General features: G+C 47.7%; 1 protein-coding gene across 9 annotated transcripts in view; it reads left to right on the top strand.

Annotated features, from left to right (window-relative positions):
* Positions 1–21,941, top strand: part of SETD5 (SET domain containing 5) — a 312,866-nt gene that overhangs the window by 241,499 nt on the left and 49,426 nt on the right. For all 9 annotated transcript variants that reach the window (XM_086939390.1, XM_086939391.1, XM_086939387.1 and 6 more), the window contains 2 exons: positions 2,134–2,613; positions 15,390–15,688. In XM_086939390.1, coding sequence (XP_086795516.1) covers positions 2,134–2,613; positions 15,390–15,688 — 779 coding nt within the window. The remainder of the gene's footprint in view (positions 1–2,133; positions 2,614–15,389; positions 15,689–21,941) is intronic.

The following is a 21,941-nucleotide window of genomic DNA, read 5'->3' as shown; positions in this document are numbered from 1 at the left end:
GCTCCACAGTACTTTTCACTCTTAAGAGTACTTCTCGTATTAGGATTCCTGCCTTCATCCCCAGACGTCGGGTAGGTCAATAATGTTATTTTTTTTACCAGTAATGATTTTCTTTACTCATTCATCCTTTTGCTACATGTGTGAAGTCTTCCAGGTTCAGTGATTCTAACCCAATCCCCATTTGCTTTTGAAGTATTTGAATTCTCAATTACTGTCCAAATTTGCAACTCAAATTAAACTTTGTAGACCTTGTACTCCACATTGTTTCTTTACCTAATGTGTCTGTTACCATTCCGAACTTTCCACAATTAAATTGAAAATGATTTAACATATTATGGAACCATTACATGAATTTAAAGTTGGATGGCACATCAAGCATTTAATGAAGAGAGTAGAGTACATCATGTTTACTGAGGGGTTTCATTTGCTGAATGCTCTCGTTCTTATCTGGTAAAATGAAACTGCTGATTTAGATGATATGATGGGGAAGTTGAAGCAGCACCCAAGTATTAAAACTCTTAATCAGCCAGTCGTGCCAACTGCAAGCACTGGTTATTCTATTTGACTTTGATTGCGAAATTGGTGGCATGGGTCTGAAGAGCACTCTGAAGTGTGCTGGTGTTCCCGAATCAGCATGGTGGCAGAGGAACAGTAAACACAGTCCTTGTGCATAGAGCGAGTCCTGCACATGGTTTCATCTCTGGGTCCTTTTATAGTTACTGTAAGTGGTACACAGTCAGTTCCCTTTGCCTCTTGCCTATAAACATAGGATTGGTTGATTGATTACTGTACCTTTGGGAGGGTGACTGCTCTAAAGCAGGATTTTCTATATTGAATATAGTATTTGCAGGATATCTGTAGTTGGAGACTTAGTTTCTAATCCCGTCTGCTCAGATTGCATCTTGTTTCCAAAGTTAAATGCAACAAATCCTTGAATAGCTATTTTTTTTGTCATTTAAGCACTGTATTACTAGTTCTTTTATGGAAGTTTCTAATCAATGTTTTTTTTTATATAATGATAATGCTTAGTAGTGAAAAAATGAAGTCTGGACAAGGATATTCAATTTTTTCAACCTGTACGTTTGAAGTGAATTTAAGATTATTACAGCCAGTCTGTTGTGGTGGTGGGGTACACAGTGATTTGACACACATTCTTGATCGGAGTCACTGCAGCCCAGGCCTCCAGTGAAAGGGCAGATTTTGGGAGATCAGACCTGGAGTAGCATTTCAGGTTCTCTGTTGCAGATTCTTTCTGTGCTGGCAGCCACAGAAGGCCTGTGTTCCACCGCAAGGTCTGTGGACCTTTCTTCCACATTTAATTTATTAGAGACTTGAAGTGAGCAGCACATTTTTCCTGAATTGTTGGCAGTAAGTGCTAAACACAGTACTATCATACATCTCACCCTCCTCAGCCAGCAAGCTCTTTCTAGGTAGGGACAGACTAGAGCTGCCTGTCTCTTGGTTATATTTTTAACCGTCCCGCTTTGAAAATGCATGCACTGCAGTAACAAACAAAGCTGCTTTGTGTTTGTTGTGCGTTCTCCCTCCCACTCCAAAATAATAAAGCTAGTGAAGCTGGTACATCTTCATGCAGATACAAAAGGACAACTCAGCCCGGGAAAGCACATTGTCCCTCGACTGCAGAAATATTCTAGTGGTGCTAACTGTACTGGTAATACAATTTAGATTCAGCAATAAAACAAGTTTGGTCCAGTTTTAAACTTAGTCTAAGAAGTCCAGGATGCAGGTGAGGTAGATGCAATAATTTAAATTTAAAGGGGAATCCAGTGTAGAGCCAAGAAATTGCACCCTGTCACCAGTCCTGCATTCCTAACAATCAGCAAAAATTGGTTTTTGAGAAAGTCGCTTTGTCTCAGCTAGGAGCATTGAGATGTATTGTGACCTCGCTCACCGGATGACCCCTCTAAAGATTTAAAACAAGAGGAACCTGTTATAAATACTTAATGAATGAGGTGATAAATGCAAGAAGCTGCGTTTTGTGTTGCTATGCCATTCTGCCATTCGTTGTAAGGCATTAATGTGTATTTTTTCTTTTTCTCATTCCCTCTTTCTCCTTGATTTCATCGCTTACCTGTTCCTGCTTTAACACCTTCCCTATACCATGCCACACAGCCTTGCCTACAGACTGATGCAGATACTTCGAAGGCTGGATATGTGGACCCCAGCACTCTTGGCTGCCCTGAAAACCCATCACCCCACACCACAGTTGTCATAGAACTAGCTTCTCAGTCCCCAGGCACGCCTCTTCCGTACATCGGCAACACCCCTTCAGAAACTGGCTTCCTTGTCAAGAGTGGGGAAGGACAGACGCCTCTGCGGTGCTCGGATCAGACTTTCCGGACAGAGTTTAATTTAATGTATGCCTACTCCCCTTTGAACGCTGTCCCACGAGCAGATGGACCTTTGCGGGGAGGTGAGACCAAGCCTTCGCAGTCGGAAGCACTGTATTGTGGCTCTCCTGTTGAGGGGTATTTTAGCAGACTTGGGCAGGGATTTTTAAAGGAAACAGCACAAGAATCCATGTCGCCCAGCAGCGAAAGACCCTGCGAAGGAGTGAAAGCTTCTCCACAAAACCCGCCGCAGAGGAAGAAGGCAAGTATTTGTTGCTGGAGTGCAGAGTTTAAGCTGCCACCAAACCTACATGCAGTGTTTTCACTCTTTTCTTTTTCAAACATTTATTTGTCATTTCATGCCTACTGTTGCATATTAAAGTTGATTTTTTGTGTAACCATTTTTATAAATTGAGACCGATGAAAGTAGGAATGGAAAGAGGCAGTCAGAATAACGGTGCACTGGGGTTGATAAATCAAATAATGGTGCCCTGCAAATGACTGCACGAACAATGTGACTGAACAATGATGGAAGCGCCCAGAGAGCCAGCTAATGGTATAGAGGAAGCTTGATATTAATAAATGGAAGTAGGAGGAAGCAGGGGCGAGGTGCGTTCATTGAAGGATAAGCGGAGTGGGTTGCAGTCCTGGATAATCCAGCAGGCGTTTCTGGTCTCTTTGGACTTTCATTTCTTCCTGCATGAGTGGTCAGAAGTAGGGGTATGTCTAGTAGCCAATGGATGCAGAGGCACAGGGCATAGATGGGGACCAAAGGATTGCTCTTTCCATTGGCTTTCATATTTCTTAATGCAAAGTTCACCTCCCCCATAAAGTGTTATCCAGCCCCGCAAAATAACATACTGTTTTCTCAGACATGATGCTAAACATTGCCAACCAGCTGAAGCGTTTGAAGCTTGATCTCATTTACTCCATTAAGAGAATGCACAAATGAATTTTTGTGAAAGGCTTTTTAGTTCATTTTAGGGATGTTGTAGGAAGCTTGATCTGTATATACTATACCCAAGTAAGGTATAGTGTGCACTGAGTCCAGTGGAACCCCAAAGGTAGGCAGGGATAAGAGTAGATACCTTACTCTTTATTTGTGGTAGTGAGGGCGAGCAGTAAGGCTTCATCAGCGGGCAGTGTTAAGCATTTATTGCACACACTCGGGCAAGAAATGATGTCACACACTCAAAGACTGAACTCAGATCAATTTGTATACAAAATATTATTTAGTTGTATTTTATTTCTAGAAACAAGCCAGGCCTGGTGCAGGGAAGTGAAAGACTTTGCAAGAATAATGCAATTGTATACAGTTAACATGCAGTAGAATGCAATTGGTTTGTTTACAGGTGAGTCAACAGTTAAAATCACTTTTCAGTTACTGTTGTGATTACTTTGTAGGCTACTTTTCAGATTACTTTTTAAGTTACTTTTTCTACCCCGTGTGATATGCCTAGATATCACACTGGGACATTTCCTAGATAAAAGGTAAGGTAATCCGTTTTTGTACATGTGCAGTATCTTAAGGTTTCAAATAATCCAACTCCACCCGTGGAACAATTTTCACAAGATAGTCAACATAGTACTATGGTTATCGGTTTAACGGTAAGTACTTAGGTTTGGGAGTTGGTTTTGCAGCGTGAATCTTTCTGGATTCACTATGCTGTGCATTATTCCGCGGTGTAGTGGTTGGGTCCGGAATCGTAGTCCTTCTTTTTTTTTCTTCTTTCTTTGGTAGCCCAGGTGGGTGTCGACGTCCCACCTTTTGGTGTACTGCCTGTAAGGTCGGCACACTTCCTGCGGAAGCTCCCACCTTTGGGCTCCATCCTCAGATTCGTTTTTTCCGCCGTTGGGTCTGTATCGTCACCGAGAGGCTCCAGAGTTTTTGGAGAAAAGAAGAAGCAGAAAAGACGAATTTTACTGAAAAAGATTGGAGAAGGCAACAAGGAACAAGACCACCAAGCCGGGATGACGACGAAGGAGGAGAACTTCGAGATCTTCATCGTCCAACGGAGAATGCGCACACAGGGGGGCCCCCTGAGCTCAGGAATGGACAAGACACCCTTTAAATTCTGCTGTAACTGCCACCACAAATACGTGCAGAAGGACCAGCACCCGGTTTGCAACCTCTGCCTACCGGTCGACCACGAGAGCAAGGATTGCAACTCCTGTTCCGCCTTCACCCCGAAGACACTCAGGGTTCGAGAGAGACAGAGAAGAGCCAACTATAACATGCAAGACAAGGGCCCACCTCCGTCCCTTCGGGACCTGGGCCTCTCCAGCGACGAAGACGACTACGTCGCCGGGGATGCAGATGACTACACGGTCGTAGAGACCGATAAGAAAACATCTAAAGAGGTAGGAGAGACGTCGACCCCTAAAACCCTGACAGACTCTCGAAAGCATGAGTCAGACTCTCAAAAAACAGAGTAAATCCTCCAAGGGAGCACTGGCGCCGAAAGTCTCGACTGCCGCAGCTGCATCCAAGGACAAACAGCCCAGCGGATACTTCGAAAAGGACTCCCAGGCGGCGAAAGCAGGCGAAAAGCCATGGTCGTCGAAGCACGTACCCGAAAAGGACCGCTTGACTTCGAAAGAGAACGACCCGAAAACCGGTTCGACGTCGACAACCACGTCGAAGAAAGCGGCCGAAACACTCGATGCCTAGTAGGCCGGGCAGCTGGAGAGAAAAGAGACGGCTCGAGGCCGAAATGGAAAACATCCTGCAAAGAAAAAAAGTTCAAAAAAATGAAGAGGTTCACGATTCCGTCGAAACCATCGACGACGATCGACAAAATCGAAAAAGGGGAGGAGTTCGATGTCGAAGAGCTGCCGAAAACACCCGAGCCCCAGGAACACCTGGAGGAAGAGGGCCTATAATACGAGGAGGAGGGTAACGATGACCAGCGGACGACCCTCGGCTCGTCATTTTCGGGGACACAGGACCTGGAGTGGCAGGACCTAGACACCGAAAGCCTAGAAGAGTCCGTGGACACGTACCCTTCGAGGCCTTCGCCGCCAAATGACATTGGGGCCTATAATATGGTCATCAGGAACGCGGCTACATCTTTTGGAGTCTAACTAGATGAGGAAAAACCAAAGACAGACCTCCTTTTAGAGACCCTGCTCCCCACTCAAACAAGGAGCCAGTTCTGTAGTAGGGGATATCTGTTATAGTCATAATCTAGTGAATAGTCCCGCCCATGTGCGTGGACCCCGGCAATCAAAAATAATCTCTTAAGATGTCATATCATGCAGACACTGCAAAGACACTTAAGAGAGAATTTAAAGACCAATAATGCAGCCTATATCCACAGGCTACACTGTCAAGTACTTCAACTAGAAATTCCACCAAACAACACCACACACAACACAGCCTGCCCAGTTTCTACCATAGAGAAACTTGCCTCTACCAGTAAAAGACTCTGGAATGATAGAGAGGAAGGCATGGACAGACAAGCCCCATAGGCTGCCATTATGTGGCTTAAATAGGATACTGTGCCTTTAAGAGAACTTTCCAGAACTTTCTCCCAGTATCCCAGAATGCACAGCAGGTCCCTTTTACTTTCATTTCTTTTTGAAGGCGTAGCACGCCAGACCTGTAGCATTCCTTACATGAATAATTATCTCCACTGGGGAGGAGGGCGGGCGCTAATGACTATAACAGAGATACCCCTACTACAGAACTGGAGTTACAGAAACTACTCCTTCTGTAGTAAGGGATCTCTGTGTATAGTCATAATCTAGTGAATAGAATGGCAAGCCCATCCTCACACCAAAGCGGCGGTGGAGAAAAGAACTTAACACCACTATTGTGCGAACAAATTCCGCAGCGAAGCCTGCCCAACCTGAGCATCTGCCCTGGCATCAGTGTCCAGACAGTAATGCTTAGCAAAGGTATGAACCGACTTCCAATTGGCCGCCTTGCAGATCTCTGCAATCGGAACATTACGGAGTAAAGCTGTTGTGGCAGCTTTTCCCCTGGTGGAATGAGCCTTAGGTTTACCCCCTAAGGTCTTATTAGCTTTTTGGTAACACAACTGTATGCCAGAAGACGGTTGACACCGACAAAGGGCTCGGTGATCCGAAGGTTCTCGAGACTCCGCGTCGACAAGACCAGGCCAAGAGCGGACCGACCCACGAGTCCACGTCTGGTGGTGCCTCGAAGGATTCCGTCGACTCGACGCAACCGTCCGCCGCTTTCTCCAAGCAAGTGGCGGACTCCCTGAAGCGTATCAAGGACAAGGCCTCAAGTGTCGGGCCAAAAGATCCTCCACCTTCGAAGCCTGTCGATAAGCCTCAGAAAGCGTTGACGCCCATTCACTTCACGTTGCCGCCGAAAGTGGCGCCAAAGGCTTTCGCCCCTAGGATGGTCACCAACGTGCCCGAGAAGGTGTCCTCTGTGCCGAAGTCGACGACGGTGGTCCCGGCCTTAAAGCATCGACAATGTTCGTTGGAAGAACAGCAAGAACATTTTATCGATGCCGAAACAGGCAGACTTTCCCTTCATACGCGGAAAATTGCCCCGGAACAGCCAATGGAGTCCTATAAAATTCCACTGAAGAAAAAGGAGGATTCCACTTCGACTCCTGTTCTTGTGGAACCAATTTCTCCACATGGCCATGATGTCTCACCCACGTATTCAGATGTGGACACTGGGGAAGGTGATGATGATGAGTACAGCTATCCTGTCTACACTGAGCCAGTTGATACCAATGAACCCTGGGCAGCTGGTGCTAACCCAGGTGATACTCACTCTACCCCAGACACTCAGATGTATGCTGTAAAAACCTCGCCTACGGAGGATTCAGCTGCGTTTAATGCCCTCATTGAAAGGGCAGCTAAAAATCATGACGTCCAGCTCCATGCTGACTCCATTGAAGTGGACTTTCTTTTTGACCCCTTTTCCGTCTCAGAGAGGACTGTCAAGACTCTGCCTATGTTGAAGGGTGTCTTGAAGCATGCTGGGGAGATCTTTAAAGAGCCTACGAGAGCCAGGGTGATAAACCCCAGAATTGAAAAGAAGTATAAACCGGCGCCTGGAGACCCTACTTACATCAAGGGACAGTTGCCGTTAGACTCTCTTGTTGTTTCTAATGCCCGGAAGAGGGCTAACTCACAAACAACGGGTGATGCTCCTCCCCCAGATAAGGAATCTAAGGTGTTTGAGGCATCAGAGAAAAGGGTGGCAGCTCAAGCAGCCAATATCTGGCGCATTTAAAATACACAGGCACTTCTGGCCAGGTATGACGGGGCACATTACGACACACTTGAGACCCTGTCATCCGGACCCAACACTAGGCGGCGATCTATGCACAGATATGTATGTCAGCAGCCCTCCATGCCAAGAACAGATGCATACTGGTAAGTAGCATATTCGTTCTCCTCCCAGGACCCCCTTACATCCAGGGGACAGTTTCAGCAGACTCAATTATAGCTGCAACGGCCAGAAGAAGGGCCAACGTCCCAACAACATCTGGGCCTCCACCTGACAAGGAAAGGAGGATGGACCTAACAGGCAGAAAATTTGAGAGAAACTCAGCAATGCACTGGAGGATGGCAATCTCCAACGCCCTTCTCAACAGGCACCAGTACCAGCATTGGGACGAGATGAACCAATTGCTCAAACACCTTCCAGAGGAACACCAGCAGAGAGCCGCTCACCTCGTGGAAGAGGGGAAAAGCATTGCAAACTCGTGCCTGAAGACTACCTTGGACGGGGCTGAAACATCCAGCAGGCTGATGGCTATAGGAATCACATAGAGAAGACAAGCCTGGCTTAGGATCTCAGGCTTCAAGACGGAGGTTCAAAACAACATCCTGAACACCCCCTTCAATGGGGAAACACTGTTCGGAGCCCCAGTTGATGAGAAACTCCCCCAACTAAAGAAAGACAACAAGACTGCAAGGTCCATGGGGGCCCTGCAATTCAGGGGGATTAGAAGAGGCACTCCTACGCGGAGGCCGAACGGAAGGGGTGGAAACCAGCAAGGACAACCACACCAGACGTTCCACCAGGGTCAACAGAGTGACAACCAAAGTCACCAGGGCCCGCAGAAGCAAAACTGGAACTACCAGAACAGGGGCCAGTCCTTTCGCGGGAGAGGAAACTGACGGGGCAGAGAAGGAGAGGCGGTGAACAACCCCCCTCTAAGTGACTTCACACGGGAAAAGGTGCTCACCCACTCAAAACCTCCGAGGGAAGAGCACGGAAAAGCAAAGAGGAGAGGGCTACACGGGCAAGACACAAAAGAACATGTAACACCAGTGGGAGGCAGGCTGAGATTTTTCCTCCAAGAGTGGAGGAAAATAACCACAGACAAGTGGATACTCAACATCGTACAGTTTGGATACTGCATAGAGTTGGAAAAGAGACCACCAAACAGAAAGCCAAAGAAAAGAGAGAAATCGGGAAGGGAGCTGCAACTGCTCCAAGAGGAAGCTCAAGAACTCCTCCTCAAAAAGGCCATCAAACCGGTCCCATTCAAAGAACGGAACAGGGGAGTGTACTCAAACTACACCTGGTGCCAAAAGTGGACGAAAGCCTAAGACCCATCCTGGATCTACGGTTCCTAAACAAATATGTAAAAACACAAAAATTCAAGCTGACGTCCCTACAAGAGGTCATTCCACAGATAAAGGCCGGGGACTTCTTGTCCACCATAGACCTCAAAGATGCGTACCTGCACATCCCCATGAACAGGCAGCACAAGCACATGCTAAGATTCACAGTAAACCAGGATCACTACCAATTCACAACCCTGGCTTTCGGTCTAAAGTCCGCACCAAGGGTATTCACCAAATGCCTCGCAGCAGCGGCCGCACATCTGCGAAGAGAGGGGATACACGTGTACCCCTACCTCGACGACTGGCTCGTAAAGGCAAGCTCTTACAGGACATGCAATGATCATGCAGAACAGGTCACAAGAACGCTAGCAAGCCTGGGATTCTCCATACACTGGGGAAAATGCTCGATGCAACCGGAGCAAGTGAAGATCTTCCTGGGAGCCCTTAACACCGTTCAATGCAGGGTGTTGCCTAGCGAAAAGAGGACACTCAGCCTACTAAGGGAGACACGCCACTACCAGAAGGGGTGAGCTCTGACAGCGAGGACAAAGAGCAAGATCTTGGGAATGATGGCGTCATGCATACACCTGGTCCCCAATGTACGCCTGCAGATGAGACCACTCCAAGAGTGGCTGCAACACCAATGGTCACAAGCTACAGGAAGTTGGGAGGATCTAGTGGTTGTAACGCACAAGGTGCAGGAAGAAATGAAGTGGTGGACCAAAGAAAGGGTAACAATAGGAAAGCCTCTAACGCCACCGGACCCAACAGTGACCATCACCACAGACACATCCCAGAAGGGGCGCACACATGAACAGGCTCAGAGTGAGCGGTCTGTGGAGCCCAGCGGATGCGGTCAAACACATCAATTACCTGGAGCTGAAAACAGTGTTGCTTGCCCTCAAGGCCTTTCAGAAACACCTGTACAGCCAGAAGGTGCTGATACAAACAGACAACACCACAACGATGTTTTACATAAACAAACAGGGGGGAACTCAATCATTCCCTCCGTCAAGCTTGGCACAGGAAATCTGGAGATGGGCAATACCACTCAAAATAGACCTGCTAGCCATACACCTGCCAGGGAAGGACAATGTAGAAGCGGATTGGCTCAGCAGGCAGACTTCAGCATCCCCCGAGTGGCAACTCAACATACAGGAAACAGAGAGGCTATTCAGGAGGTGGGGCACTCCGACAATAGACTTATTTGCAACACGCCAGAATGCAAAATGCCAGTACTTCGCATCCAGACAACCAGAGGCCCTGTCCCAGGGGAATGCCCTATGGATAAGCTGGTCAAAAACATTTGCCTACGCTTTTCCCCCCCGATACCTCTGATCCCCAGGGTTCTCAACAAATGCATGACGAGCAACATGACGCTCATCCTTGTGGCACCACAATGGGCCAGGCAGACCTGGTACTCACAGATAATGGAGATGGCGCAGGGCCCACCCCACAAGTTCTCAAAAAGAAGAGACCTACTCTCCACGGAAAACGGAGAAGTTCTACACCCAGAGCCGGAGAGCCTCAGCCTCTCAGCTTGGCTCCTGAGGACTTAGAGTTTGCACATTGCACATCTTAAACTACCAGAGCGCACCCTGCAGGTGCTGCGATAGGCAAGAAGGCCTAGCACACGTAAGTGCTATGGGGAAAAATGGATAAGATTAACTCAATGGTGCTGCAAGAAACTCCATAGAAAGCTGACCAGGGAATCAACGGTGCTAAGATACCTCACGCACCTAATAAAAGCGAAGCTCATCCTCGCGGAGGGTACACCTGGCAGCGATTGTGGCATACACAAGAGGAGAAACAGGGAGAAGCTTCTTTACATCTCGAGTAGTAAAAAGATTCCTGGAAGAGGCTAAAAGAATAGCGCCACCAAAAAGGATGCCGCCGGCTTGAAACCTGAATGTGGTGCTGACAGAGCTCATGAAAGCACCTTTCGAACCCATCCACAAGGCATCACTGCAAATGCTGACAATGAAAGCGGCCTTCCTGGTAGCAATCACCTCGCTATGCAGGGTGAGCGAACTACAGGCACTAACCCTGCAGGAACCCTACATCCAGATGCACAGTGACAGGGTCGTGATGAGAACAGACCCGCACTTCATGCCAAAGGTGGTGTCAAGGTTCCACATGAATTAGAGTATTCAAATTCCTAGCTTCTACCAGAACCCCACGACAAGCGCTGAGAGGGCGCTCCACACTCTAGACGCAAGAAGGGCAGTGATGCACTACATTGAAAGGACGAAGGAACACAGGAAGACAAAACAGTTCTTCGTATCCTTCGCAAACCGTTACCTGGGTAGACCAGTAACTAAGAACACCATAGCTCGATGGATCGCAGAAACAATACAATTCTGCCACAAGCAAGCGGGGCAGGAGCTAACAGGAGGGGCACAGGCCCACTCAACCAGGAAGAAAGGAGCAACAATTGCTTTTCTGGTCAACACACCAATTCAGGACATATGCCTGGCGGCAACATGGGCTTCAGTGCACACGTTCACTAAGCACTATTGCGTGGATGTAGGGATGAACAAGTAAGCACAAGTAGGACAAAGAGTGCTTCAACATATATTCAACAACCAACGCTCATCTTCCACCCAGCCGCCACAAAATTAACGAAACCGCTACAAAATCTATGCACAGCATAGTGAATCAAGAAAGATTCACGCTGCAAAACAAATAGTTTCTTACCTGTCGGTGTAGTTTTGCAGCTTGAAGATCTTTCTGGATTCACTAGCGAACCCACCCGCCTCCGGCAGAAGGCTTGAGAAGAAGGTGGAAACGCATGGAATAGAATGCACGTTAAAGCTTACAAGATACGTGAAAAGAATTACGTTGGAGAAAGGTTTAACAAACCTAGCCATGGATTCACTACAAGGACAAAAAAAAAACAAATCCGAAGATGCCGCCCAAGGGTGGGAGCTTCCGCCGGAAGCATGCCGACGTCATCGAAAATACACCAAATGGTGGGACGTCAACGCCCACCTGGGCTACGAAAAAAAAAAGAGAAAAAAAAGACTACGATTCCGGACCCAACCACCAGATAGCTGAATATGCACAGCATAGTGAATCCAGAAAGATCTTAAAGCTACAAAACTACACCGACAGGTAAGAAACTATTCGTTCTAACAAGCCTGCCCTGGGTGGAGGTGCTCTACAGCTACCCTCAAGCAGGACCGGTATTGAAGGGTGGTGAACCTCAAAGGCTTCCTGCCCTTTGTTATGCTCACCAGAGTTTCTCCAGCTAGTGGAGCTGCCCGCCCCCCTGACCAAGCCCCACTTTTGGCAGCAAGGTTGGTGGGAACATTTGTAAGCAGGAAAGGTGTGTCCACTCTCAGCCAGGGCCATCCTTAAGGTGTCCTGAGCTGAAGAGACGCTCCTCCTTTGAAAATCTTCCATTTTGTTTTGGTGGATTTTAGCCAGTAAGATTAGGGTAGGCCCCTGACCAAAGGGAATGGACATACAAAAGTTGTAGTCATCCTAAAGGTAAACCTTCCAGCCCCTGCAACACCCCTAAATTGAGTATTTAGGGGCACCCCTAAAATTTAATCCTAAGTTCCTACCGACCTAAGATGAGAGAGAACGAAAAAGACTCCGTGCAGAGAGGACTGAAAATACCCACTGACTTGGCCCCAGCTTCTCTGGCCTGTCTGCAGCTTTCCAGATTCTGCATAGAAAACGGCGCCTGTCCTGCAGCCATCGACTTGCAAAACCCCTGAGAGGACTGCCTGCCTTCAAAAAAGATTAGAACTGCAGAGGACAGCGGATCTATCTCCAAGAAATCAAGACAAAGGACTCTGGTGCCCTCCAGAACTGCAATTCCTGACCACTCTGCACCGAACGCCTCCGGCCTGAGTTCAGGTGGGCCACCAGTCCCGGAAAGGTTCCCCAGCGATCCTCTGACCATGCCCAGTGTTGACTGACCCCTCCTGGACTTCACGACAACGCATGCAGTATACATTCAAAGGTTTTCCTCAACCGCGACTGACCCTGGTAAGACAAACCAGACGTCAAAATACACCCCTGCACCTGAAGCCCCTGGGCTTTGGGGAGCTCAACCAACTGTGTCCCTGCGACCCACAGCTTCCCAACTTACCTCTACTGTTACTGGTGTTCTTCGTGCGGCCTCCGGTTTTACGCCTGCAGCCTGGTTCCAAAAGAGTTCCTCCATTGACATGCATTGGACACCTGACAGTGTTTGCACGCTGCACCCGACCGCCCCCTGTGCCGCTGGTGGTGTATGCTTGGTGCTGCCTTTTGCCCCCCGTGCTTGCCTAAACCTCTGAAGCTTGAACCCAACTGTCGCTTTACGTACCTGCAAGCATCGTGTCTTAAAGCATTTCCATTCTCCATTGGGCCCTAACTCAGGATTTGACCTCCGTAACCGGCTGCCCCTGTGCCAGCGGTGGTGGAGTGTTTGTGCTCACCAGAACCTTGCTCTCTGCTGACCTCAAACTACGAAGACTGGAATTGTACGATGTGCACTTACTTGCAAAACCGCATTGTTTACCTCCCATAGGATAACATTGCGCGTTTGAGATATTGCGCCAAGAATATGCTTTTCTTGATCTGCAAAGAATTGCGATTTCTAAAATGTGTATTTATCTTACTGGAGTCCTACACAAAGTATTCAATTTCTGCATTGAAAAGTATTGCCCGTTTTAAAACTTTACTTTACTGCAACAAAGTATCTTTGGTTCTTGTCATAAAAGTATCAAAGTAATATTTTTACAAACCATTCGCGTTGGGTTTTTGTCATGTGGTGTGTGAGTTAATTTCTTGCTGGAGTGTGTACAACAAATGCTTAACACTGCCCTCTGATAAGCCTAACTGATCAACGCCACTACCACAAATAGAGGTTTTAGTATTATCTGCTTTAGCCTCTGCTATCTTTGGGGACCCATTGGACTCTGTGCACACTATACCTTACTTTGGCATAGTATATACGGAGCCACCTTCCTACAGTGGGAACCCCAAAGTTGACACAGCGTTAGGAGTAGAAGGTATGAACAGTGTATGAGTGGTCAGGTGGCACACATTGGAGTTGGGGAAGTGTCTATTGTGGTAGCAGTAAAAGCTGTGTGAGTGGTAGAAAGCCCATAGTTGGCACAGCGCAAGTAGTAGAAGTAGTTATAATAGTGTATGGGTGGTCAGGGGGCACACAGAGGAGTTAGCACAGTTTCCCTGGCGGTAGAATGAAAAACTGTCTGTAAACTATAGGCAGACAGTCTTGTCACCGCATAGATAGTGGTAACCGAGAGATCAGTGTGTGCCCTGCCCAGAGTAGCTGGTAGTGGACAGAGGGGGAGTAGTAGGCTAGAAGCATATGGAAAAGTTAAACATTGCTAATGGTGGTGGAACGGAGGGCAAAGTGAGAAAGCAGTTTGTGAATGCACAGGAGGCACAAAGTTGGGATTTCTTGTCTTGTTTACACTGTTTCACTTTCTGCTGTGAACTCATTTAAGTTACCAAGGTCTCCTTAGTGGAAGCTGTAAATAGTCTTCATGGTGAGCTAGCCCTTCCTCATGTTCATGATCAGTGTGGCGATTGTACCTTCCACTACCATGTCCCTCTGGCATGAGCACTCCTGACCGGTAGAATTATTTTTCTTTGATTGACTGCGTAGTTTACCATTATAGGGTTCCCAGTGGTGCCCCGGTTGGACCTTGGCCCAACGCCTCATTCATGCAGCATGGACATGTATGTTTTATATAGTAGTAACTGTGCACACCTATTGCAGAATGCTACTTTTATGATACAAAAATTCAAATAAACATACCAATGTATTATTTACTGAGTTTGCAGTGTAAAGTCATGTCACAAGTTTACTTTGACATTCCAGAAGATTTTTGTTCTATATTTTAGTAAAACCATATGATAGTTATTCTCAATATATTCAGCACCCCAATTCCTATACCCAAGTTTTTGGAATGTGAAAATAAACTTTTGACATGGACCAATACTGGGAACAAACTTTGGGATTCCAAAATAAGATGTGGAGTAACAAATAGCAAAGGCTGTAAAGAAATGTTTCTTTGAGATTGTCATTAGAAAAGTGCCATCCAACAATAGGTGGGCATGATTACTTCTGTTTGAAATATACAGGTTCATGATGATGCTGCCAGATATTGAAACACTTTACATAAATGTGTTGAAGTAGTGTTGAATCACATTAACAAATCGTATAGTTTTCACTCTCATTGAAGAGCTGCGTGTTTGTGGATGGAGGGGCTTCCCGATACGGATTGTCTTTATTCTAGAGCACAATAATTTGCTTATACCGTATTACCCGAAGTTGCAATTTGAGTTGCTTGGATTTAATGACTCCAGCTGCAGTGGAGTTTGTGGTTATTCCTCATCTTCCTATAGAGTTCTCCTTCCTACTACAGTGAACATATACCTTGAAACATTGTTATTTTTTTTGCCAAGCTTTACATTCTATCTATTTGTGTTACTTTGTAGGTTTCTCTGTTAGAGTATCGGAAGCGGAAACAGGAAGCTAAAGACGGCACGTCTTGCTCTGGAGGGGAGTTAATGCGATGTTCTGGGACTCCCACCCGTCAAAACAGCAATGCTACTATTCCCGACATGGACATTCCAAGCTCACAGGGGTCAACATCCCAAATCCCCTCATCTCCACAGAGTGGCTTTACCTCCCCGTCCCACTCTTTTACTCCTCAGTTAGATGAGGTCAGCCCACCAGACCCTCGAGGATCCTCGACATCTCACTGCAAAGCTTCGGAGAACACCAGCAGTCGATGGTGAGTCTGCTTTTCTTTTGAAGGAGTCGTTTACAAAGAGCAAAAATACTATCTTAACCATTCTTATAAATAAATAAATATTGCTTTACACTGCTTAAGACATTCATCAGCACTCCTGATCAGATTATTTTTTATTTTGCCTCTTTTACAATTAAACATTATGTCACTTTGTTCGGCTAACGCAATTCAATTAGCTGAATTAAAAACTGTTATACAGTGTTGAGTCTGGATAATCAGAGCAGATCTGTCTGTCAGATATTGCAATTTAATGTAGCTCACACTTTTAAATCATGCATAGTAGCTGGAACTGCCTTAGGAAGAAAGTAAAGAAATGCTTAGGGTTTGCTATCCTGGAACACAAGTCTTGAAATGAGTGTGGAAGCCTGTGCTGCTTCTATCCCTCTTCAGTTAAAGAAAGCTTTGATTGAACGGTATCACTGTCTGCAGATTAATCCGAAGCCATGCAGATGTTTGAAGTTACCATGATGAAATAAATGGATGGTTAATGCTTGCTATTGCATATTTTTAAACCGAAAACATCACTCACTGCATATCGAAATCTTAAAAGTCAATGAATAAAGATGAGTATTAAAAAAAAAATAGCAGTTCAGCTCTCCAATATAATTCCCCACTCCTCCTTTTAGTGAACTATGGCCGCAAAATCTTTCAATCAGCATTGAGGGGCTGAGGGCCATTATAACACACTCAAGGCTTCACCTCGTGATTTACTCTCAAGTGTACCAAATAGCATATTACACTCAGCGCATCATCATGTTTTATAAATATGTGCTTGTATGTATATGTTTGTGTCTTTGTGGCAAATGTGGCTGTTGATACCTAGGTTCTGCATACTTCTGCCATCTAGTGTTTGGCCTGGATGTTTGCAAATGGTGGTTCTTCAAAGAAGGTTGAGGCACAAGACTCCATTCTTTGTAAACAATGCAACAGCACACTCGCTCCACCTCAGATTTTCCAATGCCATGCGACTTAGACAGTTGCAACCGCTTCTCTAAAGTCTTTGTATTTAGCCTCTCTGGGTTTTTAAGGTTTTCAGGTCCAGCAGTTCCCTTCTCAGCCTTGTGTTGAAAAATGGCTTATTGCATCAAGGGATGCGTACATTTGCATAGACGGGTGTTCAGACAGATTACCAGCGCCCCTGGCACCTCCCTGCATTGCAATCTCGAGCTACTATTTCCTCCTGTCTCTAAAAAGGGCTCATGAGAATGCACCTAGGAAGACGTTCTGGAGTGTACTCCATTCTACTTTTGTCCTAGGTGTAATGCAGAATACCCCTATGCTGACTACCATGAGATTAGCATTCTCTGCTTCATTAAAGACCATATTAAGACAACCTGCAATGCCTCTCTCGCCTTCTGCTGTAAAGAGATCCCCCGGCTTCGTAGGTAGAAAAGGTGGACACCCCATTACATGCGGAAGCAAGTGCTGTCTGACACGCCAACCCCTTTTTGGCTACCAAAGATGTGCTCGGTACACATGAGGAAGCGCAAAGCCCCTTTGCACTCCCAAACCTTCAAGCAATGGGAGATACTTCTTCGGTGCTGACGTCAAAAAGGAGATTAACCCCTTCCATGCTGATGGCCCCCAGTCGTCATGGCAAACAGTGCTCGTATGCTGATAACGGCTGGGGCCGTCATGACCACGCCCGCGTTCAGAATGTGCCACACAGGAGCAGAATTCCGGCCGCTGGCAAGGGGTTAAGATCCTTGAGCCAGTGGGACATCTCCAGCCAACCTAGAGGCCCAATGCAAAATTCACACCACATACTCTAGTCATGCCTGATGGTCAGTCTGACACCAAAATGTCCATAGGCTGAGGCAGCCCACCACTCCTAGGGGAGTCTGGCATCAAGACCAGCTACGGGGATGGCATGAATCTTCCGGCCTAGTACCAATGGCTGGGACCCCTCAGACTCAAGAGGCTATGTGTTCGAGGCATGTGGGCTGCTGAATTCATATCTGTGCATAGATCGCCGCCTAGTGTTGGGTCCGGATGATTGCATATTGTTGTCCTGGAAGAGTCTTCGAAGTATCACGAGATAGGTGGCTCCTCCCCTGAACTACAGTGCGCATGGGCATCGACTCCACCCTCAGATTGTTTTTTTCCGCCATTGGGTTTGGATGTATATTGGTTCACTCTAGTCGGAATCGATATAAAACTTTCTCAAGGCCAAAAGGCCTTTAGGTTTTCGTCTGTATAGTCTTGCGTTCGGTGCCCGATTTCTTCCAGCTCAGTTCCGAGCCGGATTTCCAGAAGAGCAGCGTGCTTTTTGACGCTGAAGGCACAGTCGACGCCAGAGGCCTTATCGACGAACCATCATGGAACGGAGTCCGTTCAAGAGATGTCCCGTGTGCAACTCAAAGTATCCCCAAATCGACGTCCACCCGGTGTGCAACAAGTGTCTGTCGCTGGATCATGATGAAGCCAGCTGCATGGCTTGTTCCCGTTTTCGATCCAAGAAGACTCTTCTGCCTCGTCGCGCTGCGCGCCAGGAGGTCCAGCAGACTGCACCGGCGCCTGTGGACATATTCGATGCCGGGGATGATGAAGGAGCTGACCGGGAGGTTCGTGAGAACCTGTCGAATCCCGCGTCGGAGGTCGACTCCAACTACGACGCGAATGTTAAAATGCTCGACGCGGAAGAAGTCGTCGACTAGGTAGGAGACGACGACGGGGCCTTTGGGGCCATGGAAGATAGCTCGAGCGAGGAGCTAACTCAAACTGACATTGGGGCCGAAACTCTTCGGAAGGCTCAGGTCGAGGGATCGCCACTAGGCCTTACCCAAGATCTTCCAATAAGTTCTACGGCCCCGCCTTCGGGCTCGGCTTCGGACATTGCGAAGGAGCCGCACCCTGCGAAATCGAAACCGAAAGTAAAAACACCGGTCTCTACGCAAGTGAAAGCACGGATGCCTCCATCGAAACCAAAAGTGCGTATTGCTTTGGTCGGCTCAAAGTTCTCGGACCTGTCGGCACCGACGAAGCAGAAGGGCGTTATCGACCCGACGAAACAACTCAAGGGCGTCGAGACGAAGTCTGGCACGCCGAAGACAAAGGTCAAGGCAGTCGAGCCGACCAAATCTGCGCCGAAAACGGTCGACACCGACAAAGGGCTCAGTGATCCAAAGGTTCTCGAGACTCCGCGTCGACAAGACAAGGCCAAGAGCGGACCGACCCACGAGTCCACGTCTAGTGGTGCCTGAAAGGATTCCGTCGAGTCGACGCAGCCGTCCGCCGCATTCTCCAAGCAAGTGGCAGACTCCCTAAAGCGCATCAAGGACAAGGCCTCGAGTGTCGGGCCTATAAGATCCTCAACCTTCGAAGCCTGTCGATAAACCTCAGAAGGCGACGACGCCCATTCACTTCACGCTGCCGCCGAAAGTGGCGCCGAAGGCTTTCGCCCCTAAAATGGCCACCAACGTGCCCGAGAAGGTGTCCTCTGTGCCGAAGTCGACAACAGTGGTCCCGGCCTTAAAGCATCGACAATCCTCGTTGGAAGAGCAACAGGAACAATTTATTGATGCCGAAACAGGCAGACTTTCCCTTTATAAGCGGAAAATCGCCCCGGAACAGCAAATGGAGTCCTATAAAATTCCACTGAAGAAGAAAAAGGATTCTACTTCGACCCCTGTTCTTGTGGAACCGGTTTCTCCACATGGCCATGATGTCTCACCCACTTAATCAGATGTGGACACTGGGGAAGGTGATGATGATGAATACAGCTATCCTGTATACACCTAGCCAGATGATACCAGTGAACCCTGGGCAGCTGCTGCCGACCCAGGTGATCCTCATTCTACCCCAGACACTCAGATGTATGCTGTAAAAACGTCTCCTACTGAGCATTCGGCTGCGTTTAATGCCCTCATTGAAAGGGCAGCGAAGAATCATGACGTCCAGCTCCATGCTGACCCCATTGAAGTGGACTTTCTTTTTGACACCTTTTCCGTATCAGTGAGAACTGTCAAGACTCTGCCTATGTTGAAGGGTGTCTTGAAGCATGCTGGGGAAATCTTTAAGGAGCCTACGAGAGCCAGGGTGATGAACCCCAGAATTGAAAAGAAGCATAAACCGGCGCCTGGAGACCCTACTTACATCAAGGGACAGCTGCCGTTGCACTCTCTTGATGTTTCTAATGCCCGGAAGAGGGCTAACTCTCAAACAACGGGTGATGCTCCTCCCCCAGATAAGGAATCTAAGGTGTTTGAGGCATCAGGGAAAAGGGTGGCAGCTCAAGCGGCCAATATCTGGCGCATTTCAAACACACAGGCACTTCTAGCCAGGTATGACAGGGCACATTACGACACACTTGAGACCCTGTTACAGCACCTGCCAGACGAATACAAAGAGGCAGCTGAGATGCTCATCCAAGAGGGGAAGCTCATATCAAATGCTTCTATTAAATGTGCACTGGACGCGGCAGACACTGCGGCCAGAGCTATTAACACTAGTGTCCTGCTGAGACGACATGCCTGGCTCAGAATCTCCGGGTTCAAGCCAGAGATACAGACCACCATTCTCAATCAGACAGTAAACCCTGATCTATTTGGCCCAGAGGTGGACACCACCTTGGAGAAAATCAAGAAGGACACTGAAACTGCTAAGTCCATGGGGGCTCTACAGTCCCAGCAGTTCTGGGGTGGTTCTTTTCGTCGCTCAAGCACTAGAGGTGTTTCCAGAGGCCAGCTCTCCCAAACCACACAGTACTATAAAGGCTGCACGCAGACCACATACACCAAACCGAGTCGAGGTGGATATCGTGGAAAAGGCAGAGGTCGTGGAAACAACAACTCCAGATCCTCCGCCACTAACAAACAGTGACGCCTTGTCACTGCCCCCCCGACCACGCAACACCTGTCGGGGGGAGACTTCAACAGTTCCTGCCAGTCTGGAAGTCCATCACCACAGACAGGTGGGTCACGCAGCTTATACAGTACGGTTATTGTCTGGAGTTAATATCCACTCCACCCAACATACCCCCAAGACACCGTCCTATGTCCGCCGAGCATTTGCACTTATTGCAGCAGGAGGTCCTCGTCATGCTGCAAAAAGGGGCAATAGAGCTCGTGCCTGTGAAAGAAAGAGGCACGGGAGTTTACTCACTGTACTTCTTAATACCAAAAAAGGACGGGTCCCTCAGACCCATACTGGACCTCAGACCACTCAATCAGTACATTCTATCGGAACACTTTCACATGCTGACCCTGCAGCAAGTCCTACCGTTGCTCAGTCAGGGAGATTGTCTCGCAACTTTAGATCTGAAGGATGCGTATTTTCACATTCCGCTGCACCCGTCACACAAAAAATACCTCCGGTTCACCATCCAAAATCAACATTACCAGTTCAAGGTTCTACCTTTCGGGGTCACCACGGCACCCAGGGTGTTTACGAAGTGCCTGGCGACGGTGGCGGCACACCTGAGGAGACAAAACATTCACGTCTACCCTTATCTGGACGACTGGCTCATCCAGGCAAAGTCAGCCCAGCAGTGTGCCGCCCACATGTCCCACACCCTTCACCTACTTCACGATCTGGTATCCTCACTGAATTACCCAAAGTCCCACCTGCAACCCGCCCACATACGGCAGTATCTGGGTGCGACGATAAACACTCTGGCAGCCACAGCACAGCCAAATTCAGTGAGGGTCAGCAGCATTCAATCGCTGATACAAAAATTCAGACCTCAACACTCGCTTCCAGCGCGAGTGTTCATGCAGTTGATAGGCATGATGGCCTCCTGCATCTCCATAGTCCCGCATGGGAGACTACATATGCGTCCGCTTCAGGAGTGCTTAGCACGTCAGTGGACTCAGGCTCATGGACAGTTGAAAGACCTAGTGTTGGTGACCGGTCGTGCATACAACTCTCTGCATTGGTGGAATCCACAAAACCTTTGCAAGGGACGACTGTTCCAAGAGCCTGTGCCACAGATCATTCTGACGACGGACGCTTCTCTCCGGGGTTGGGGAGCTCATGTACTCCACTACACTGTGCAGGGACTATGGATGCCACAGCAAAGGAAGATGCACATCAATGTTCTAGAACTGATGGTTATCTTCATTTTTTTTTTTTTTTTTTTTTAATTTGTTTTTATTGCAGAATTAGAAACCATTGCATACAATAAATCAACCAGCACACTCGTGGTGTCCCCCCGCATAGTCCGAGTATCATAGTGTATACACAGCCATTCAGCCCGTATCCCAGGGGCCGGGCGGCATAATGTTCTAGATTGCCA

This window comes from Lissotriton vulgaris, chromosome 9 (assembly GCF_964263255.1).
Source record: "Lissotriton vulgaris chromosome 9, aLisVul1.2, whole genome shotgun sequence".
In the NCBI taxonomy this organism is placed as follows: domain Eukaryota; kingdom Metazoa; phylum Chordata; class Amphibia; order Caudata; family Salamandridae; genus Lissotriton; species Lissotriton vulgaris.
The sequence above is the reverse complement of the archived record's forward strand: the minus strand, read 5'-3'. Positions and strand labels throughout refer to the sequence as shown.